Consider the following 17,577-nt stretch of genomic DNA (forward strand, 5'->3'; position numbering starts at 1 on the left):
CAACTTGTCAGACTACAGCATATTTTTCTTCCATTAGGTAAGTGCCAACAAACATGAGACTGAGCAATTTACCTTTATTGCGCCAAACAATGCGACATAGTCCTTCAAAAGCTCACAAAATATAGAGAAGTCAGAATTAGCTTGTTCGTTGTAGAGGGCTTCCACCTGCAACACAGAGTGACACTCTATGTAGTTCTAAGATATATGACCGATAACAAATGAAATTCAGAAACACAGTATCACCCAGCAAGAATTGAAATGAAATAGAACTTTCTGGGAGGAATAGCAATAGGAAAAAAATTGAAGAAACAAATCTTGTTTGAGTATAATGTGTAAATTTAATGTGGAAAGGGCAAATCAAAATCAATAATACCAGGGTAAATATCGAACACACAAAACATATTGAGCAAAGATACCATGAAAATAGGCTAAACTAAAGACCGAGATACTGATCAGAATGACTGAGGAATTCAAAATTATGTAATCAAGTAACTAGAAAATTATTCTTAACACAAAATAATCTCAGTATTTTACAGAAAACAACTGTTAAAACAACACTTCAGTACACTCTGGACAGCCAATTACTGACAACCCATGATTTAGCCACCCTAACAAAGCATCAATTACATAAAATTAAGCATAACAGTCACCGTTAACATCATAAGCCAAAATGAGGGCAGACAATAAATTTTTTCTGTCCTATTACGGTGTAAAAGATAATCAATTAAAAACACCGAATACAGAAATTATTTGAAACAAGCACTACAACCAGTTAACACTGACTGGAGTAGGATGCCATACAACAGATTCATTAAAATTAGTACCACTATCTTTATGACAGGCAGAAATGTTATCACAATCTTAACCTCACTAACAACATTTTGTAATACAACCTAATTAAGACACTGCACTGACAAATTGTCCTGTATACGGTAAGGTGAGGTGTGAGGTGGCCCGCACAAGCATTGAAAGTTGCTTCTGGGGGCCTATTTTTCTGGTCCTTATATCCAGTTTGGGCCAAAGAGATTTGATGCGGATCCGCATATCTACACCTAGAATCATGAAAGAAAATGGGGGGTATGTATCTGCTCCTCTAGCCAGACAGACAGCCAGCCAGTTCATTCCCTGGGAGGCCTACATGGCTTGGGGCCCACAGAAAATCAACAGAGTAGGTGGAACGGTCAAGGGTACAGAGAAGGTCATGGACAGCAGTGTCCAAATGGTGACTAGAGTAGCACGAGTCAATAGCCTCCAAGCTGCTCATTGAGTCGATACATACCTACTATTTTAGAACCATCAGTGTAAAAGGAAAACTGAGATACATTCCAACCGGCAGTCCCACCCAATGGCAGATATCAGAGGAGAGAGATTCCTCTTTCGCAAAGAGGACAGGCTGCATGGGATGGTCAGGGAATCGTCAAACAGCAATTGGGTAAGAAAGCACGGGAATCCCCACGTCTGTGAAGAGACTGTCAACACAGCTAGTGTGAAAGGCAGTGATTTTAGTCACACCCCATAATATGTAAATTTAATGTGGAAAGGGCAAATCAAAATCAATAATACCAGGGTAAATATCGAACACACAAAACATATTAAGCAAAGATGTGGAAGGAGTTACCGAGCCATAAATCTGACAACCATTATCTAGTCTGGACAAAAACAGAGTGAGGTGAATATGAAGAGCAGCACCCCCAAGACTATGTGGGGCAGGAGGCGCAAAGCATTAAGCTTCCGCATACAGGTAGTCTTCAGGTGGCGAATATGGAGCAGCCACGTCAGCTTTTTATTAAAAAATAAGGCTCAAGAAATGGGACTGTGCTACAACATCTAGGCATTAGTCACCTAAATGAAGTTCTGGATTGGGGTGTATTGTGGGTTGACGACAAAAATGCATAACCTGTGTTTTGGAGAGAGAAAACTGGAAGCCTTGGGAGACAGCACATGAAGAGGCTCGTCAGATGGTGTCTTTGAGCTGCTTTAAAGCAGGTGCTACTGAGTGGGAGCTGCACCAGATAAATTGTGAACATGCAATGCTGGGGTAACCGGAGGCCCAACAGAGGTTACAACCCCACTGATGGCAATGGACAAGAGGTGGACACTTAACACAGAACCCTGTGGGATACCGTTCTTCTGAATCTGAGGAGTGATGAAAAGTAACAGCTCAAACCCGGAAGAACCAGTGGGATAAAAACTTAGTGATAAAAACCTGAAGGGGGGCTGTGAAAGCTAAATGTGACAGCGCTAACCCAAGTTAAATGCCTTATGTAGGTCAAAGAAGAACACGTAATGGCGCCAGCAGTTAGTGAAAGGGTTGCCGTTTCCAATCGGAGTAAATGGTCAGATGGAGATCGTACTTACCGGAATCCATGATACGGTGACAAAATGCCCCGAGATTCGAGTACCCCACTATAATCTGAAGTTAACCATCTACTTGAGCAATTTACAAAGTATGTTGTTCAGGCTAATCGGGCGATAGCTGTCGAGAGCTGCCAGAATAAGAAGTTCTAACCGAGCGAGGTGGCGCAGTGGTTAGCACACTGGACTCGCATTCTGGAGGATGACTGTTCAATCCCATCTCTGGCCATCCTGATTTAGGTTTTCCGTGATTTCCCTAAATCGCTTCAGGAAAATGCCGGGATGGTTTCTTTGAAAGGGCACGGCTGATTTCCTTCCCCATCCTTCCCTCACCCGAGCTTGCGCTCCGTCTCTAATGACCTCGTTGTCGATGGGACGTTAAACACTAATCTCCTCCTCCTCCTACGTTTGGTTCTTTCCAGGCTTAAGGACAGGGATAACTATGCTGTCTCACCACTGCGAGGGGAATGCACTTGTGAACCAAATGTGGTTGAAGACCCTGAGTAGATGTTGCCTCTGGATTAGGAATGCGGGCCTGGGGTCATGTCATGTGAAAAGATAGGATCCTGCAAGAATTCCCATTCAGTGAAGGATTCAGCTTGATGGGGGTTGAAACAGAGGGAGGCTCAACTTGACTTTTCTGCCGGAGAAAGGTAGCAGGCTAGGAAGAGTTTGCTGATGCTGTTGCAAAGTGTGTCACAAAGTGGCCTGCAAGGACTGATGGAGCACTAAAGAGAGCACCCTGTAGGATAAGACCCTGGACAATTGACTGCCGCTGGTGGCCCAGAAGGCTATGGAGCTTGTACCAAACGTGCACTGAAGAGGCATACATCCTCAGGGAGGAAAATGTCACTCTCAGCATTCCTTTTTACTCTGCTTCATAAGGTAGTGAGCCATAGCATGGAAATGCTTAAAACTGATAAGGTTGATCTGGGAAGGGTGTCCTTTAATCGCTGCAGTGCCTGTCAGCAGTCCTGGATAGTGACTGTTACATCCTTGGTCCACCATGGGACCGGTCGACGAGGGGGACCTTTGGATAGGGGGAGAGCAGTGCCAGCAGCTTGAACAGTGGCAGAGACGTCTTGGATAAGCGCATCAATGCAGTCAGAGAGAGACAGGTGTTTAAGTGCACAGCAGATGCATATAAAGGCCAACTGGCTCTGCGGAATGCACAATGTGAGGGCGTGTCTGCCTGGCAACAGCAGGGGAATGATAGAATCATTGGGAAGTGGTCACTGTCACAATGATCTTCCTGAGGTAGCAAGGGAGAAGATCATGAGAGGAATAGCAGAAAATGTGCCATTAGTGGCACTGAAATGGGTATGGAAACTGTCTTTGAGGAGACAAATCGAAGTCTGCAGTTAGTTGGTCAATTAGAAGACCACTACTTGTTGATGTGGCACTCTCCCACAGTGGGTGGCTTGCACTGAAGTCCCCAAGGATGAGCTAAGGAAGTGGCAGTCGCTGTATTAAGATAGGCAGGTCAACATAAGGAAGTGGTCTACCTGGAGGGAGATAGACACTGCATATGGTGATTCCTGGGGTCATTCGCACTCTTACTGCTACTGCCTCTAGATTGGTACGAAGGGAAATCCAGTCACCGCAAACCGAAGTACAGGCCCCTCCAGACGCTATCCCAGGGCGGGCCCAGTCCTGACAGACTACCTGATAAACACATAAGATTAGAGACTGGTCATCACGAAAGTGAGTTTCTTGGAGAGCAACACACATTGCACAGTAAGCGGAAACAAGTTGTTGTACATCTAGAAGGTGACGGTAACATCCGTTGAAACTCCACTGGATTATCGTGATGGGAGACTCCAGGTTAGATATAAAGAAGCAAAGGGAAGGTCATGTCACAGGGTCAGTGGTCATCACCAATGAGGATGCGGTGACATTCATAAATAAGATGTCAGACTCAGGTTGCAAAAGGGGAGAATAGCACCTCTGGGGGCACCGGGGTGGCTTGTCCTGAGATGACCTCCTTCCGCAAGATCTGGAACCAAAAGATAAGGTGATGCAGGTGGCAAAACGCAGGGACTTTCCTCGTGCAGTGGGTGGGGCCACAGTCACCACACAGAGGGCCCATCATACAGTGGGAAGACATATGCCCAAAACACAAGCTCCAAAAGCACCTGATGGGTGGTGGGACGTAAGGCTTCACATGGCATTGGTAACACAACCTTGACCATCTCCTTGAAATCCAGAATAAAGGCATCTGTATCGGTGCGGTTTTATTTCCTAACCTTCTGCACACATCAAACAAAATTAATGCCGCGTCACTCCAGATTAGCCTGGATTTCTTCTTCAGTTTGCAGGAGGAGGTCCCTGGGAAAAATCACTCCCTGGACCATATTAAGAGACTAGTGAGAGGTAACAGACACCAAGATGTCACCAAGGCAGTCAAAACAAGCATGAAGGGCTGCAGAAGAAGCTTTTATCAACAGGGAGCCCAACTGCATTTTACTGAGAGACTCCACTTCGCCAAACTTTCTGCAATATTCTCCACAAAAACCAAAGGCTTTGTGGTGGCAACTGTGTCCCTGTCCATCCTAGTACAGACCAGGTAGAGGGGTAATTGCTTCATTCCAAGAAAACGAGCCTGGCCCTCTTCCCAGGGTGTAGCCAGGGGAGGCAAGGCTGCAGGGTCATACGAAACAGCATTCAATAATCCACCATCACTCAAGACGGACATCTGAAACTAGCAAATTTTTTTGCAGCTTGATACCCTTCATGCACCAAACATCCGCCCTGATACCATCCACTCCAATCCGGCTCTCCCCATGGTTGCCACCTAACTACAGCAACAGCTGCTTGGCACAGCAGCTGTTGCTGGGAGTTCTGATGCACCAGGATGACGAGAAACCACTCCTTGGCTTACATGGTTATCAGTAGTATGATCCCTTTATTGTCAGGAGATTCAGTCAGATGGGTACTTAAGAGCCCCACCACACAGACTGGCTATCCATGTTGGTGACCTAGCAGGATGGAGGGGGTTCTACAGCAGGGGAGGAAGGGGGAAGAGGAATCCCTGCTGTAGATGCTAGGGAGAGAGTTCTTCCCCAAACTTCTCATGCTAAAGACAGAAAATTTAGAAGGGGAGATCAAGATCCAAGAGGGGAAAAAAAACTGAAGAATAGGTAAGAGGAACAAAACTGAAGGGACACATGGAACCATGCAGAGAGCCAGGTTGACAAATCAGACCATTGAGAGAGTGGATGGAGGGGTTGGTTGGATGGTTGGTTTAAAAGGGGGGAAAGGGACCAAACTGCGAGGTCATCAGTCTCATGTTCCCAGTAGAATAATTACCCACAGGAAAGAAGAAAAAGACGATGTACGGCACAATAACAGGAGAAATGAAGAATAAGAAGAAGAAGAAGAAGAAGAAGAAGAAGAAGGACAACAAACACTACAATAAACAAAACAGGACAAGAAACCCACAGACACACGCAAGAAACAGGGAGAGGAGATTGAAAACAAGAAAGCAGATTACCATGGCTGGCTGACCATAAGAATAAAAGCCAGCCATTCTGCAACACATTAAAACCTCCATCCTGAAAGCCCTAGGGTGGAGGACACAGAGGGACAAAGGACGTGTGCTAAAACTCAGATCAAATGATAAAACCCATCCTCACAAATAAAACATGAAACTAAAGCTGCTGTTGAGACTGACACTCATCACTGAAGGTAGGGTGTTGGGAATATTGAAAGTCCGCCGCAGAGCAGGTAAAAGTGGGCAGTCCAACAAGAGGTGAACGACTGTCATTTGGGAGCCATAGCGACACTGAGGTGGGTCCTCGCGACGAAGAAGGTAATCAGGTGTGAGCCACTTATGGCCAATGCGGAGTCAACAAAGGACAATCGAATTCCTACGAAAAGCCCACAGGGAAGACTTCCACACTTTCGCAGTCTCCTTAATGACACAGCAGTTTGTTGTGCATACTGTTATGCCACTCTGTCTCCCAAAGCCGAAAAACCTTGTGGCGTGAGACAGAATGCAGGTCAGTTTCAGAGATGCCCATCTCCAGGAGCGGTTTCAGTGTAGCCCATTTAGCCAGCATGTCAGCAAGTTTGTTGCCTGGGATTCCGACGTGTCCTGGGGTCCACACAAACACCACTGAATGACTGGACCGTTCCAGGGCAGAGATGGACTCCTCGATGTTCGCTACCAAAGGATGGCGAGGGTAGCACTGGTCGAAAGCTTGTAAGCTGCTCTGGGAGTCAGAACAGAGAAGAAACGACTCACCAGAACAGGAACAGATGTACTGAAGTGCACGAGATATGGCCACAAGCTCTGCAGTGAATACACTGCAACTAGTGGCCAAGGAGTGCTGTTTAATATGGCCTCTGTGGACATAGGTGAAGCCAACATTACCATCAGCCACTGAGCCATCACTGTAAACAAGTTCAGAGCAACATAACACATCAAGAATCAAGAGGAAGTGACAGTGAAGAGCAGCGGGTTAACAGAGTCCTTAGTACCATGCAAAAGGTCCAGACGAAGCTTTACCCAGGTGTACACCATGGTGGTGTACGTGAATGGACCTAAAGTAGAAGTGGTAAAGGGAAGGACTCCAGTTCAGAGAGAAGGGATCGCACGCGAACCACAATCGTGAGCCCTGACCTGGGCCACCGATGCAGGAGATGAACTGCCACAGGTGGGAAAAGAAGACAGTAATTCGGATGCTCAGGAGAACTACGAATGTGTGCAACATAACTGGTGAACAGTTGTGCACGTCGAATCTGCAACGGAGGGACTCCGGCCTGCAATGTGACACTGGTCATCGGACTCATTCTAAAAGCTCCCGTCGCTAGGCGAATGCCACAGTGGTGCTCTGGGCCGAGGAAACCCAACGCTGAGGGTGCCACCCAACTGTAAACCAGACTTCCATAGTCAAGGTGGGATTGAACAAGGGCACTGTAGAGCTGCAGCAGCATAGAGTGATCTGCACCACAGTTGGTGTTGCTCAGGCAGTGGAGAGCACTGAGGTGTTGCCAGCACTCCCACTTAAGCTGACGAAGGTGAGGTAGCCAAGTCAATCGGGCATCGAAAACCAGTCCTAAGAATCTATACGCCTCCAGTACAGTGAGTGTATTGTCATTAACATAAAATTCAGGTTCCGGATGAACAGTACAACACTGACAGAAGTGCATGACACACGACTTTGCAACTGAAAACTGGAAGCCCTGGGCTAGAGCCCAAGACTCCCTGTAGGTGCTGCTCAGCAATGCCAGTACTGAAGGAGCAATACGAAATGCCAAAGTCATCTGCATACAGAGAAGGGGAGACCAACGCCCCTACAGCTGCTGCTAGGCTGTTGATGGCCACCAAAAATACAGATACACTCAATACAGAACCCTGCAGAACACCATTCTCCTAAATACGGGGGGAACTATAGGAGGCACCAACTTGGACACTGAAAGTACAGAGCGTCAGGAAGTTTTGGATAAAAATCGGTAGTGGAACCCAGAGACCCTACTCATACAATGTGGCATGGATGCGATGTCGCCAGGTCGTGTCGTAAGCTTTATGTAAATAAAGAAAGATGGCAACCAGATGTTTGCATCTGGGAGAGGCTGTTCGGATGATACACTCGAGGGACACAAGGTTATCAGTGGTAGAGTGACCTTGGCGGAAGCTGCCCTTACATGGAGCCAGCAGGCCATGTGACTCCAGGACTCAACCCAACTGCTGACACCATACATTCCAGGAGCTTACAGAGAATGTTGGTGAGGCTGATAGCTATCCACATCAAGCGGATATTTACCGGATTGAAGGTGCTCTCCTGCCATTGGTATGGAAAGATACCATCGCACCAGATCCGGTTGAAGATGACAAAGAGATATCGCTTGTAGTCAGACGAGAGATGGTTAATCATTTGACTGTGGATCCGATCCGGCCCAGGAGCTGCATTGGGGCAATGCGCAAGGGCGCTAAGGAGCTCCCACTCTGTAAATGGGGCATTATAGGGTTCACTGGGGCATGTAGTGAACAAGAGGACTTTCCTTTCCATCCGCCGTTTGAAGGTGCAAAAAGCTGGGGGGGTATTTCTCCGATGCAGGCACTCGGGCAGAGTGCGCTCGACAATCGCGTTTGTGTCAGTAGAGAGCATGCCATTGATGTTAATGCCAAGTACACCTGTTGGGGTCTGGTACCCAAAAAGACGTCTGATCTTCATCCAGACTTGGGAAGGTAACGTATGGCACCCAATGGTCTACATGTATCTCTCCCAACACTCCTGTTTCCACTGTTTTACAAGCAGGCAAATGCAGGCACGAAGCGGCTTAAAGGCTATTAGGTGCTCTAGGGAAGGGAGCCCCTTATGTCACTGTAGAGCTCGCCGACACTCTTTAATTGCCTCAGCGACTTCCGGCAACTACCACTGGACTGTCTTTCGCCGGGCACACCCTAGAGAACAAGGGATCGTATTTTCCGTTGCAAAAATTATCATCGTAGTGACCTGCTCAATCACAACATCAATGACAACACATGGAGGAGATTCATTGGTGGCAGTAGAGGTGAAGGCTACCCAGTCTGCCTTGTTTAATGCCCGTAGGTGTCCGTGGGCTTGAGACCGGGGGAGTGACAGGAAGACGGGGAAGTGGTCAGTACCACACAGGTCATCATGTGCTATCCAGTGGATAAATGGGAGTCATCCTAGGCTGCAAATTGATAAATCAATGGCAGAGTAACTACCATGAACCACACTGAAATGTGTGGCGACCCTAGTATTTAAGAGGAAGCGGTCGAGTTGCGGCAGCAAACTTTAGACATCTCTGCCATGGCCAGTAAGCATGGTGCTACCCCACAAGGGGTTATGGGCATTAAAATCTCCGAAAAGTAAGCAAGGTTTAGGGAGTCAATCAATCAGTGCAGCCAATACATTCAGGGGTACTGCACCAGCTGGAGAGAGATATACGTTGCAGACAGTTATTTCCTGTGGCGTCCGTATCCTGACAGCCACAGCTTCAAGAGGAGTTTGAACGGGCACAGGTCCACTACATACTGAGTTCAGGACAAACGCAAACCCAACCTGACACATATTTGCTACGGTTCTTGTAATATCCCTGTAGTCGTGAAGGGCAGGGGTCCGCATTACTGGGAACAAGGTTTCCTGGAGGGCAATGCAGAAAACAGGTGTAAAGCTTAACATTTGCCATAGCTCAGCCAAGTGGTGGAAAAAAAAAAAAAAAAAAAAACACCGCAGTTTCGCCGGAGGATGATGTGATCGTGAGACTGGGAAGGCATGGAACACTCAATAAGGTAGTCTACACCTCCGGGTCACCTGCTGCCACCGACTTATTTCCTGAACAGGCAATATCCATTGTGCCTGAGGGTCTGGCGAGATCTAGGTCCTCAGCAGACGCCAGAATCTTCACCTCATCCTCAGACACAGAGCTTGTAGGCAACAGTGGTGAGGGTGTCACTGCAATTTGCTTGGTCTTGGGAGTCTTCTCTCTGGATTTCTCTCACTGATCCTTGGGTTTCTCTGGCTGGGAGGGCTTCTCTGATTCAGTATCCGGGACTGAGGATGATCGTGAAGCCCTACGACCAGCTGCTTTTGGGCACTTCCGCCACTGGTGGCTGTCATCTTCCCCACTAGCAGAAACCTGGGAAGGGAGTGACCCAAGGGACCCCTTCCTAATGAGAGGAGCCGAGTAAGACTTACACATCTCTAGCTGAGAAGTGGGGACTGGTGTTCCCAATGGTTGTGGAGACAGTACTCCCGAGGCAGGTGGTGCGGGAGCAACAAGGAGGGAAGTGCCCCCAACCATCAAGGGGGCAGGTGTAGCCTTCCAGCTCTGTGAGCCACCTGGAAGTCACGGAACTGATGGGGCTACAACTGTTCTCATAATGGTGGCATAAGAGTAGGTCATAGCCACAGGCTGTAGGTGCTCAAATTTCCTCTTTGCCTCGGTGTAGGTCAGTCGGTCCAGGGTCTTGTATTTCATGACTTTCCTTTCTCGCTGTAAAATCCTGCAGTCTGGTGAGCCTCCCAACACTGTACCTACACTGTACCTGTTGGCAGTCCAGCCCCTGCCCACTCTACCAGACAGCACTCCCCCCCCCCCCCCACCCCCCTACACACACACTTAACCATATACTATTATCACTTCATTTTCCCCAATCCCCTCCAGACTGCTGCTTTCATTCTACCCAATAGTTGAATTCTGGCCCAAGCCTTTTTTTTTAATTTTTTTTTTTAGGGCGCAAAACTGCTATGGTCATTAGCGCCCGGTCAGTGACTTAGGAAACACAAAACCGAAAATGGAAACCAGCAGCAATGGGAACAAAACTCAAAATTGTAGAAACTAAAAGCAGAAGGAAGGCTTAAAAATCCACTACAGAAAGGGGATTGTAGTCCCCAAAAAAAAGCTTCAAATGACTGACATCATTTCGCTGGCACTAATAAACTCGAGAACGCGATCGGCCGAGCGCATGTCATCTGCTAAAATTGACAATATATCAGGCGACAGCTGTAGAGGGGCGCGTAACGGAGTAAAATAGGGGCACTCAATTAAAAGGTGTCTTACCGTCCACAGCTGAGAGCAGTGGGGACAGAGTGGGGGAGGATCGCCACTTAAAAGATGTCTATGGCTAAAAAGACAGTGCCCTATCCAGAGTCTAGTTAAAATTACCTCCCCCCGACAACGCGTTCAGGAGGAAGAGGTCCAAGCACAAGGAAGAGCTTTCACGCCCCGCAATTTATTATGGGCAAGTGTCGGCCAATGTGCGTACCATAAAAGAACAACATGACGACATAAAACACTCTGTAGGTCGGTGAAGGGAATCGATTGAATAGCTGGCCGAAGAAGAGAGACTGCAGCCTTGGCCGCTATATCGGCCGCCTCATTTCCACAGATACCAACGTGTCCCGGGAGCCAGAGGAATGCCACCGAGACGCCCCCCAGGTGGAGCAAGCGCAGACAGTTCTGAATCCGATGGACCAGAGGGTGCACAGGGTAAAGAGCTTGGAGACTGAGGAGAGAGCTGAGAGAATCTGAGCAGATAACATACTGTATCCGCTGATGGCGGCAGATGTAGTGGACAGCCTGGAGAACAGCGTAAAGCTCCGCAGTATAAACCGAACACTGGTCGGGAAGCCGAAATTGATTTGGGGTGTCGCTAACAATATAGGCACTCCCTACACCTAACGATGTTTTCGAGCCATCAGTGTAAATAAATGTAGCTTCCTTCATTTGTGCACATAGAGCAGCAAATGCCAGACGATAAACAAGTGAAGGGGTACCATCCTTGGGAAATTGACAAAGGTCACGGAGCAGGCAGATCCGGGGACGGAGCCAAGGTGGTGCTGTACCCCAAGTTGTCAAGAAGGTTTTAGGAAAGCGGACGGAAAGAGAATGGAGCAGTTGACGGAAGCGGACTCCCGGTGGTAGTAGGGAGGAGGGGCGGCCTGCATACCCTACATCAAAGGAGGCGTCGAAAAAAAATGTCATGGGCTGGATTAGCAGGCATGGAAGACAGATGGCTAGCATAACGACTGCTCGCCGATTGGACAGCGGAGGTTCAGCAGTCTCAGCAGAAAGGCTTTCCACAGGGCTGGTGTAAAAAGCTCCAGACACTAAACGTAATCCACAGTGGTGGATAGAGTCGAGACGCCGAAGAATAGATGGCCGAGCAGAGGAGTAGACTATGCTTCCATAGTCCAATTTCGAGTGCACTAAGGGGCGATAGAGGCAGAGAAGGACCACTCGGTCCGCTCCCCAGGAGGTACCATTCAGGATATGGAGGGTGTTGAGCGATCGCAGACAGCGAGCCGAAAGATAGGAAACGTGGGAGGACCAGCACAGTTTTCTGTCAAACATAAGACCCAAGAATTTAGCAACGTCCGAAAACTGAAGGTTGACAGGTCCTAGATGTAAGGGGGGTGGAAGAAACTCCTTACGTCGCCAAAAATTAACACTAACGGTCTTACTGGGAGAAAAACTGAAGCCGGTTTCGGTGCTCCAAGAGTAGAGGCGATTGAGACATCCTTGAAGACGTCGTTCGAGAAGGCTGGTCCAATGAGAGCTGTAGTAGATCGCAAAATCGTCCACAAAGAGGGAGCCCGAGACATCAGGAAGGAGACAATCCATAATTGGATTTATGGCAATAGCAAACAGTAGAACACTTAGCACGGAGCCCTGGGGTACCCCGTTTTCTTGGGAGAAAGTACGGGAGAGAGTAGTGTTCACCCGCACTCTAAATGTGTGCTCTGCCATAAATTCGCGAAGAAAAAGGGGCAGCCGACCTCGAAAGCCCCAAGAGAACAGTGTGTGGAGGATGCCTGTCCTCCAACAGGTATCGTATGCTCTCTCCAGATCAAAAAATATTGCTACTGTTTGGCGTTTCCGGAGAAAATTGTTCATGATATAAGTGGAGAGAGCAACAAGATGGTCAACTGCAGAACGATGCTTTCAGAATCCGCATTGGGCAGGTGTTAAAAGACTGCGGGACTCCAGCCACCGAGCTAAACGGCAATTCACCATACGCTCCAAAACCTTACATACCCTACTCATGAGAGAAATGTGGCGATAGCTAGAGGGGAGATGTTTGTCCTTTCCAGGTTTCGGAACAGGAATGACGATAGCTTCCCGCCATCGTCTGGGAAAAGTACTGTCGGTCCAAATTCGATTATAAAGGCGAAGGAGGTAACGCAGACAATGGGTTGATAAATGCAGCAACATTTGGACGTGGATACCATCCGGTCCTGGGGCGGAGAAGCGAGAAGAAGAGAGTGCATGTTGGAGTTCCCGCATGGAGAAAACAGTATTATAGCTTTCGCGATTTTGAGAGAAGAAAGCAAGAGGTTGCACTTCCACTGCACATTTCTTCGGGAGAAACGCTGGCGGGTAATTTGAAGAGCTCGAAATCTCAGCAAAGTGTTTACCCACGGAGTTATAAATTGCGACGGGGCCACTAACGTATCACGCGCGACAGTGAGCCCAGAGACCGGGGAGAAACTAAGCGCGCCTGATAACCGTCAAATCCGACTCCAAACTTCCGAGGAGGGAGTGTAGGTGTTAAATGAGCTAATAAAGAATTTCCAGCTTGCCTTCTTGCTAGCGCGGATGACGCGACGGCATCGCGCACGGAACTGCTTATAGCGGATACAGTTGGCCAAAGTAGAATGGTGGCGGAAAACGCGAAGAGCACGTCGCCGCTCATGTATTGCGTCACGGCACGCCTTGTTCCACCAAGGAACTGGGGGGGGGCGCCGGGGCAATTCGGAGGTGCGTGGTATTTAACATTCCGCAGCTGTAAGAATAACGTCGGTAATATGTGTGACCTCATAGTCGACGCAAGGAAAGTGACGGTCATCGAATGTCGCTAGAGACGAAAAAAGTGTCCAATCGGCTTGGGCAAACTTCCAGCGTTGCGGGCGCATATATGGCAGTTGAGGCTGCAGTCTAAGGACACATGGAAAGTGATCACTCGAGTGTGTATCATCAAAGGCAAACCATTCGAAGCGCCGAGCTAGCGGAACAGTACCGACCGAAAGGTCAAAATGAGAGAAATTTGTCGTAGAGGCAGACAAAAATGTAGGGACCCCAGTGTTGAGGCAAACTAGATCCGCTTGGTGGAAGACTTCTAGCAATAGTGAGCCACGTGGACAAGGATGTGGAGATCCCCAAAGCGGGTGGTGGGCATTTAAGTCCCCAACCAGCAAATAGGGGGGTGGAAGCGGACCAAGAAGATGAAGGAGATCAGCTCGTGCCATTGGTGTGGACGATGGAATGTATACAGTACAAAGAGAAAAGATATATCCAGAAAGGGAAAGACGGACAGCGACCGCTTGGATGGAAGTGCTTTAGTGGATTGGGTGATAATGGAGAGTATCATGGAGAAGAATCATGAGTCCTCCATGGGCTGGAGTGCCTTCAACAGAGGGGAGATCAAATCGGACGGACTGAAAATGGGGGAGATCAAAGCAGTCATGGGGACGCAGCTTTGTTTCCTGAAGACAGAAGATGACCGGCGAGTAGGATCGTAAGAGGATCGACAATTCATTCCGATTGGCTCGAATGCTGCGGATATTCCAGCGGATAATGGACATAGGGTGAACAGAAAATGGAGGAATGTGACCAAGGTTGCCGTCAACTCAACGACTGCTCAGAGCTTACGACCGACTGACAGCATGGAATGGCATTCAGCCGAAGGCAGAAGATCCTGATCCATAGGTTGTTCAGGAGCAGCTCCTGCCACCAGCAATCGGCCGGTTGATCGGCCGCCAGCAGTGTGCCTCGGCGACACAGAAGACGGGCGAGGGCGATTTCCGCCAAGTGGTGCTTGGCCTTGGCGGAGGAGGAGATGAACTGGGTTTCGTATTAGCCTTCTTGGAAATATGATGTTTAGATGAAGAAGGAACCGATGGTTGTGAAGTTGGGGTACGTAAAAAATCTTCACGAGTATGCTCTGTTTCCGAAGACTTTGTGTCTGACTTTTGGGCTCGAGATTTAGCAGAACCTGATGAAGGGTGAGCCGTAGAGTCGGCAGGCGAAAGTGGTGAGGTTGAACGGGCGATCTTTGCGCTGGCCGATCTGATGACTGTGGCACTAAAGGTGAGGTCGCAAGTCTGCGTGGCCGCCTCATTTGTTGCCCGAGGAGAAGCAAGGACAGTGCTGTATTTTCCTGTCTGAGGCACGGTGGGCTGTCGACTGGCGAATAATTTTTGAGCAGCAAAGGTCGACACCTTTTCTTTCACTCTGATTTCCTGGATGAGCTTTTCGTCTTTAAAAACGGGGCAATCTCGAGAGGAAGCAGCGTGATCACCCAGACAGTTGATGCAGCGAGGGGATGGAGGTGGACAAGCACCCTCATGGGCATCCTTGCAACACGTAACACATTTGGCCGGATTGGAACAGGACTGGCTGGTGTGACTGAACCGCTGACACCGATAGCAATGCGTAGGGCTTGGGACGTAAGGGCGAACGGAAATTATCTCATAGCCTGCTTTGATTTTCGATGGGAGTTGAACTTTGTCAAATGTCAAGAAGACAGTGCGGGTTTGAATGATGTTCGTGTCAATCCTTTTCATAACTCTATGAACAGCCGTTACACCCTGGTCAGACAGGTAGTGCTGAATTTCGTCGTCAGACGATCCATAAAGGGAGCGTGTATAAACGACTCCATGCGAGGAATTTAAAGTACGGTGCGGTTCCACCCGGACAGGGAAGGTGTGGAGCAGTGAAGCACGCAACAATTTTTGTGCCTGGAGGGCATTGACTGTTTCTAACAACAAGGTGCCATTCCGTAATCTGGAACAAGACTTTACAGGACCTGCAATTGCATCGACACCTTTCTGAATAATGAAATGGTTGACCGTGGAGAAGTCGTGACCTTCATCAGACCGAGAAACAACAAGGAACTGTGGCAACGATGGAAGAACTGTCTGTGGCTGAGACTCATGGAACTTACGCTTGTGAGCAGACATAGTGGAAGGTGAGGAAACCATTGCGGAAGAATCCCCCATGATTACCGGCGTCTCCGATGGCGCGCTCCTCTCTTGTGGATGAAGACATACAAGCAGAGAAGGCGAAGAATGCGTTACATTTACGAGCGTCCGTCTCCGGACGTAGGCACAAACCATACTCCCAGAGGGGGAGAAAGGGAAGAAAAGAGCCAGAGGTGAGGGGAGGGGGGGCAAAGACGGGGGATAGGGAAGGATGCGGGAAAGGAAGGTATGCAGCCCGGAAAGGAAGGAGGGCCACATTAGCTCGGGGTCCCGTGCTCGCTACACACGTATCCACAAAAGAGTTGTGGACCCCCTGGGGGGGCCGGCCCAAGCTGACTGATGTGGGAGTCAGGTGTGTGTGCTCTTGCTGACTAAGGCTGGGGTTGAAAGCTAATCTTTTACTTGTGAACATCTACAACCTGACGTCTTTATGGTAAGTAGCAATCCATCTCTTCCATATACTGTTGACATTCCAACCCAGAATTTCCACTGTATGAACTAAAGTCAATTAGATTTCCACAATAAATTTGTTATAATTGAAGATTACAACCACAGAAGAAGATAGGGTAAGCTTTATACCTTTTCTTCAACATCTGCAAGTTGTGCAAGTGCTCTTGACAGGGAGGTGTGTTCCTCACAGTTGCCAAGCATAGCTGCACTCTTTGCAAATGACGATGTGAGGGTCGCAAGATCTTTGCGGTGCAAGACGAGCAGCTCTACACTTGTATGCAGCTTGCGTAACTGTAGATCCAGATTCTCCACTTGCTGTGTTTTCTCTTCAAACCACTGCAATAGACAAAATAGCTTCTGAAATCCATATGCATTACTACGTTATAAACTAAAGTAATTAATTTTTGGCCTGGTATACGCACCTTTAATTTAACAATATATTCTATTGCTTAATAAACAAAGGTCCATAACAGCAGCAATTATAGTTTTTCATAAGAAATGCAATGCAGATGGAATTACTTGTGTTCCTTGCATATTTTGCAAAAGTTCTTATTGTGTAACAATCGAGGAAGAGAAACAACTAACCTTTTGTCAACTGTCTCTACATTTGTGTAGGCATCAACGAACTGTTCAACAACCTAGTAATGTACAGAATCTAGCAGTTCGACAGCAAAGATACCCTTCTTGCAAATTCTTATTGAAATAAGCTGTCCACCTTTAAAATACAATCATAATGCATCCAAAGCCATAAATAATTTTCTAATAACTTCCTGTTCCCCACTTTCTTTGTGAGTACTATAACACTAACCATTTATAAATTGAAAGGCAGGCCATTTGGTGCAGATCTCAAGCTTTCAATCATTACAACATAACAGCAGTGTGTCTTCATGACAACCAAACCAATAAAGCAGCAACAAGACAAAAACCTACTGGACACAACCTGAGCATTCATGTCTCATCGTTTAGAGCAGCTGGCAAGCTGAGTTCTACATATGGTCTGCCACTGTTCTTCAGCTTTGCATGCCTAGCCTTGAAGTGTTTCTGTAGTCTACAGAGTGATTCACGAAGATATGCAAATATTTTAATATGTTATTCTACAAGTAAAACTAAAGAAAAAAGTTGATATAATCAAAGGTCCACAAATGTTTAGTTACCGAGCGATGGCTAACAAAAGATTTTGCCTGAAATCTAGCAACTTCGATAATATGAAGCCATCGCACAGCTGTGCGACATTAAAGTAAAGCACTATTTGCATTTATTTTGTTGTTATTGGTCTGGTGAATGTAATAAAACAAGTCCCAGACGTGTATCTGCA

At 47.7% G+C, this 17,577-nt stretch overlaps 1 protein-coding gene across 1 annotated transcript in view; it reads right to left on the reverse strand.

The window, feature by feature from the left end:
* Positions 1–17,577, reverse strand: part of LOC124616077 (sorting nexin-2) — a 50,788-nt gene that overhangs the window by 22,038 nt on the left and 11,173 nt on the right. The window contains exons 7-8 of the mRNA XM_047144322.1: positions 16,392–16,598; positions 73–165 (exon numbers count right to left, since the gene is read on the reverse strand). Of these exons, the coding sequence (XP_047000278.1) occupies positions 73–165; positions 16,392–16,598 (300 nt within the window). The remainder of the gene's footprint in view (positions 1–72; positions 166–16,391; positions 16,599–17,577) is intronic.

Source organism: Schistocerca americana, chromosome 5, assembly GCF_021461395.2.
Source record: "Schistocerca americana isolate TAMUIC-IGC-003095 chromosome 5, iqSchAmer2.1, whole genome shotgun sequence".
Taxonomy (NCBI): domain Eukaryota; kingdom Metazoa; phylum Arthropoda; class Insecta; order Orthoptera; family Acrididae; genus Schistocerca; species Schistocerca americana.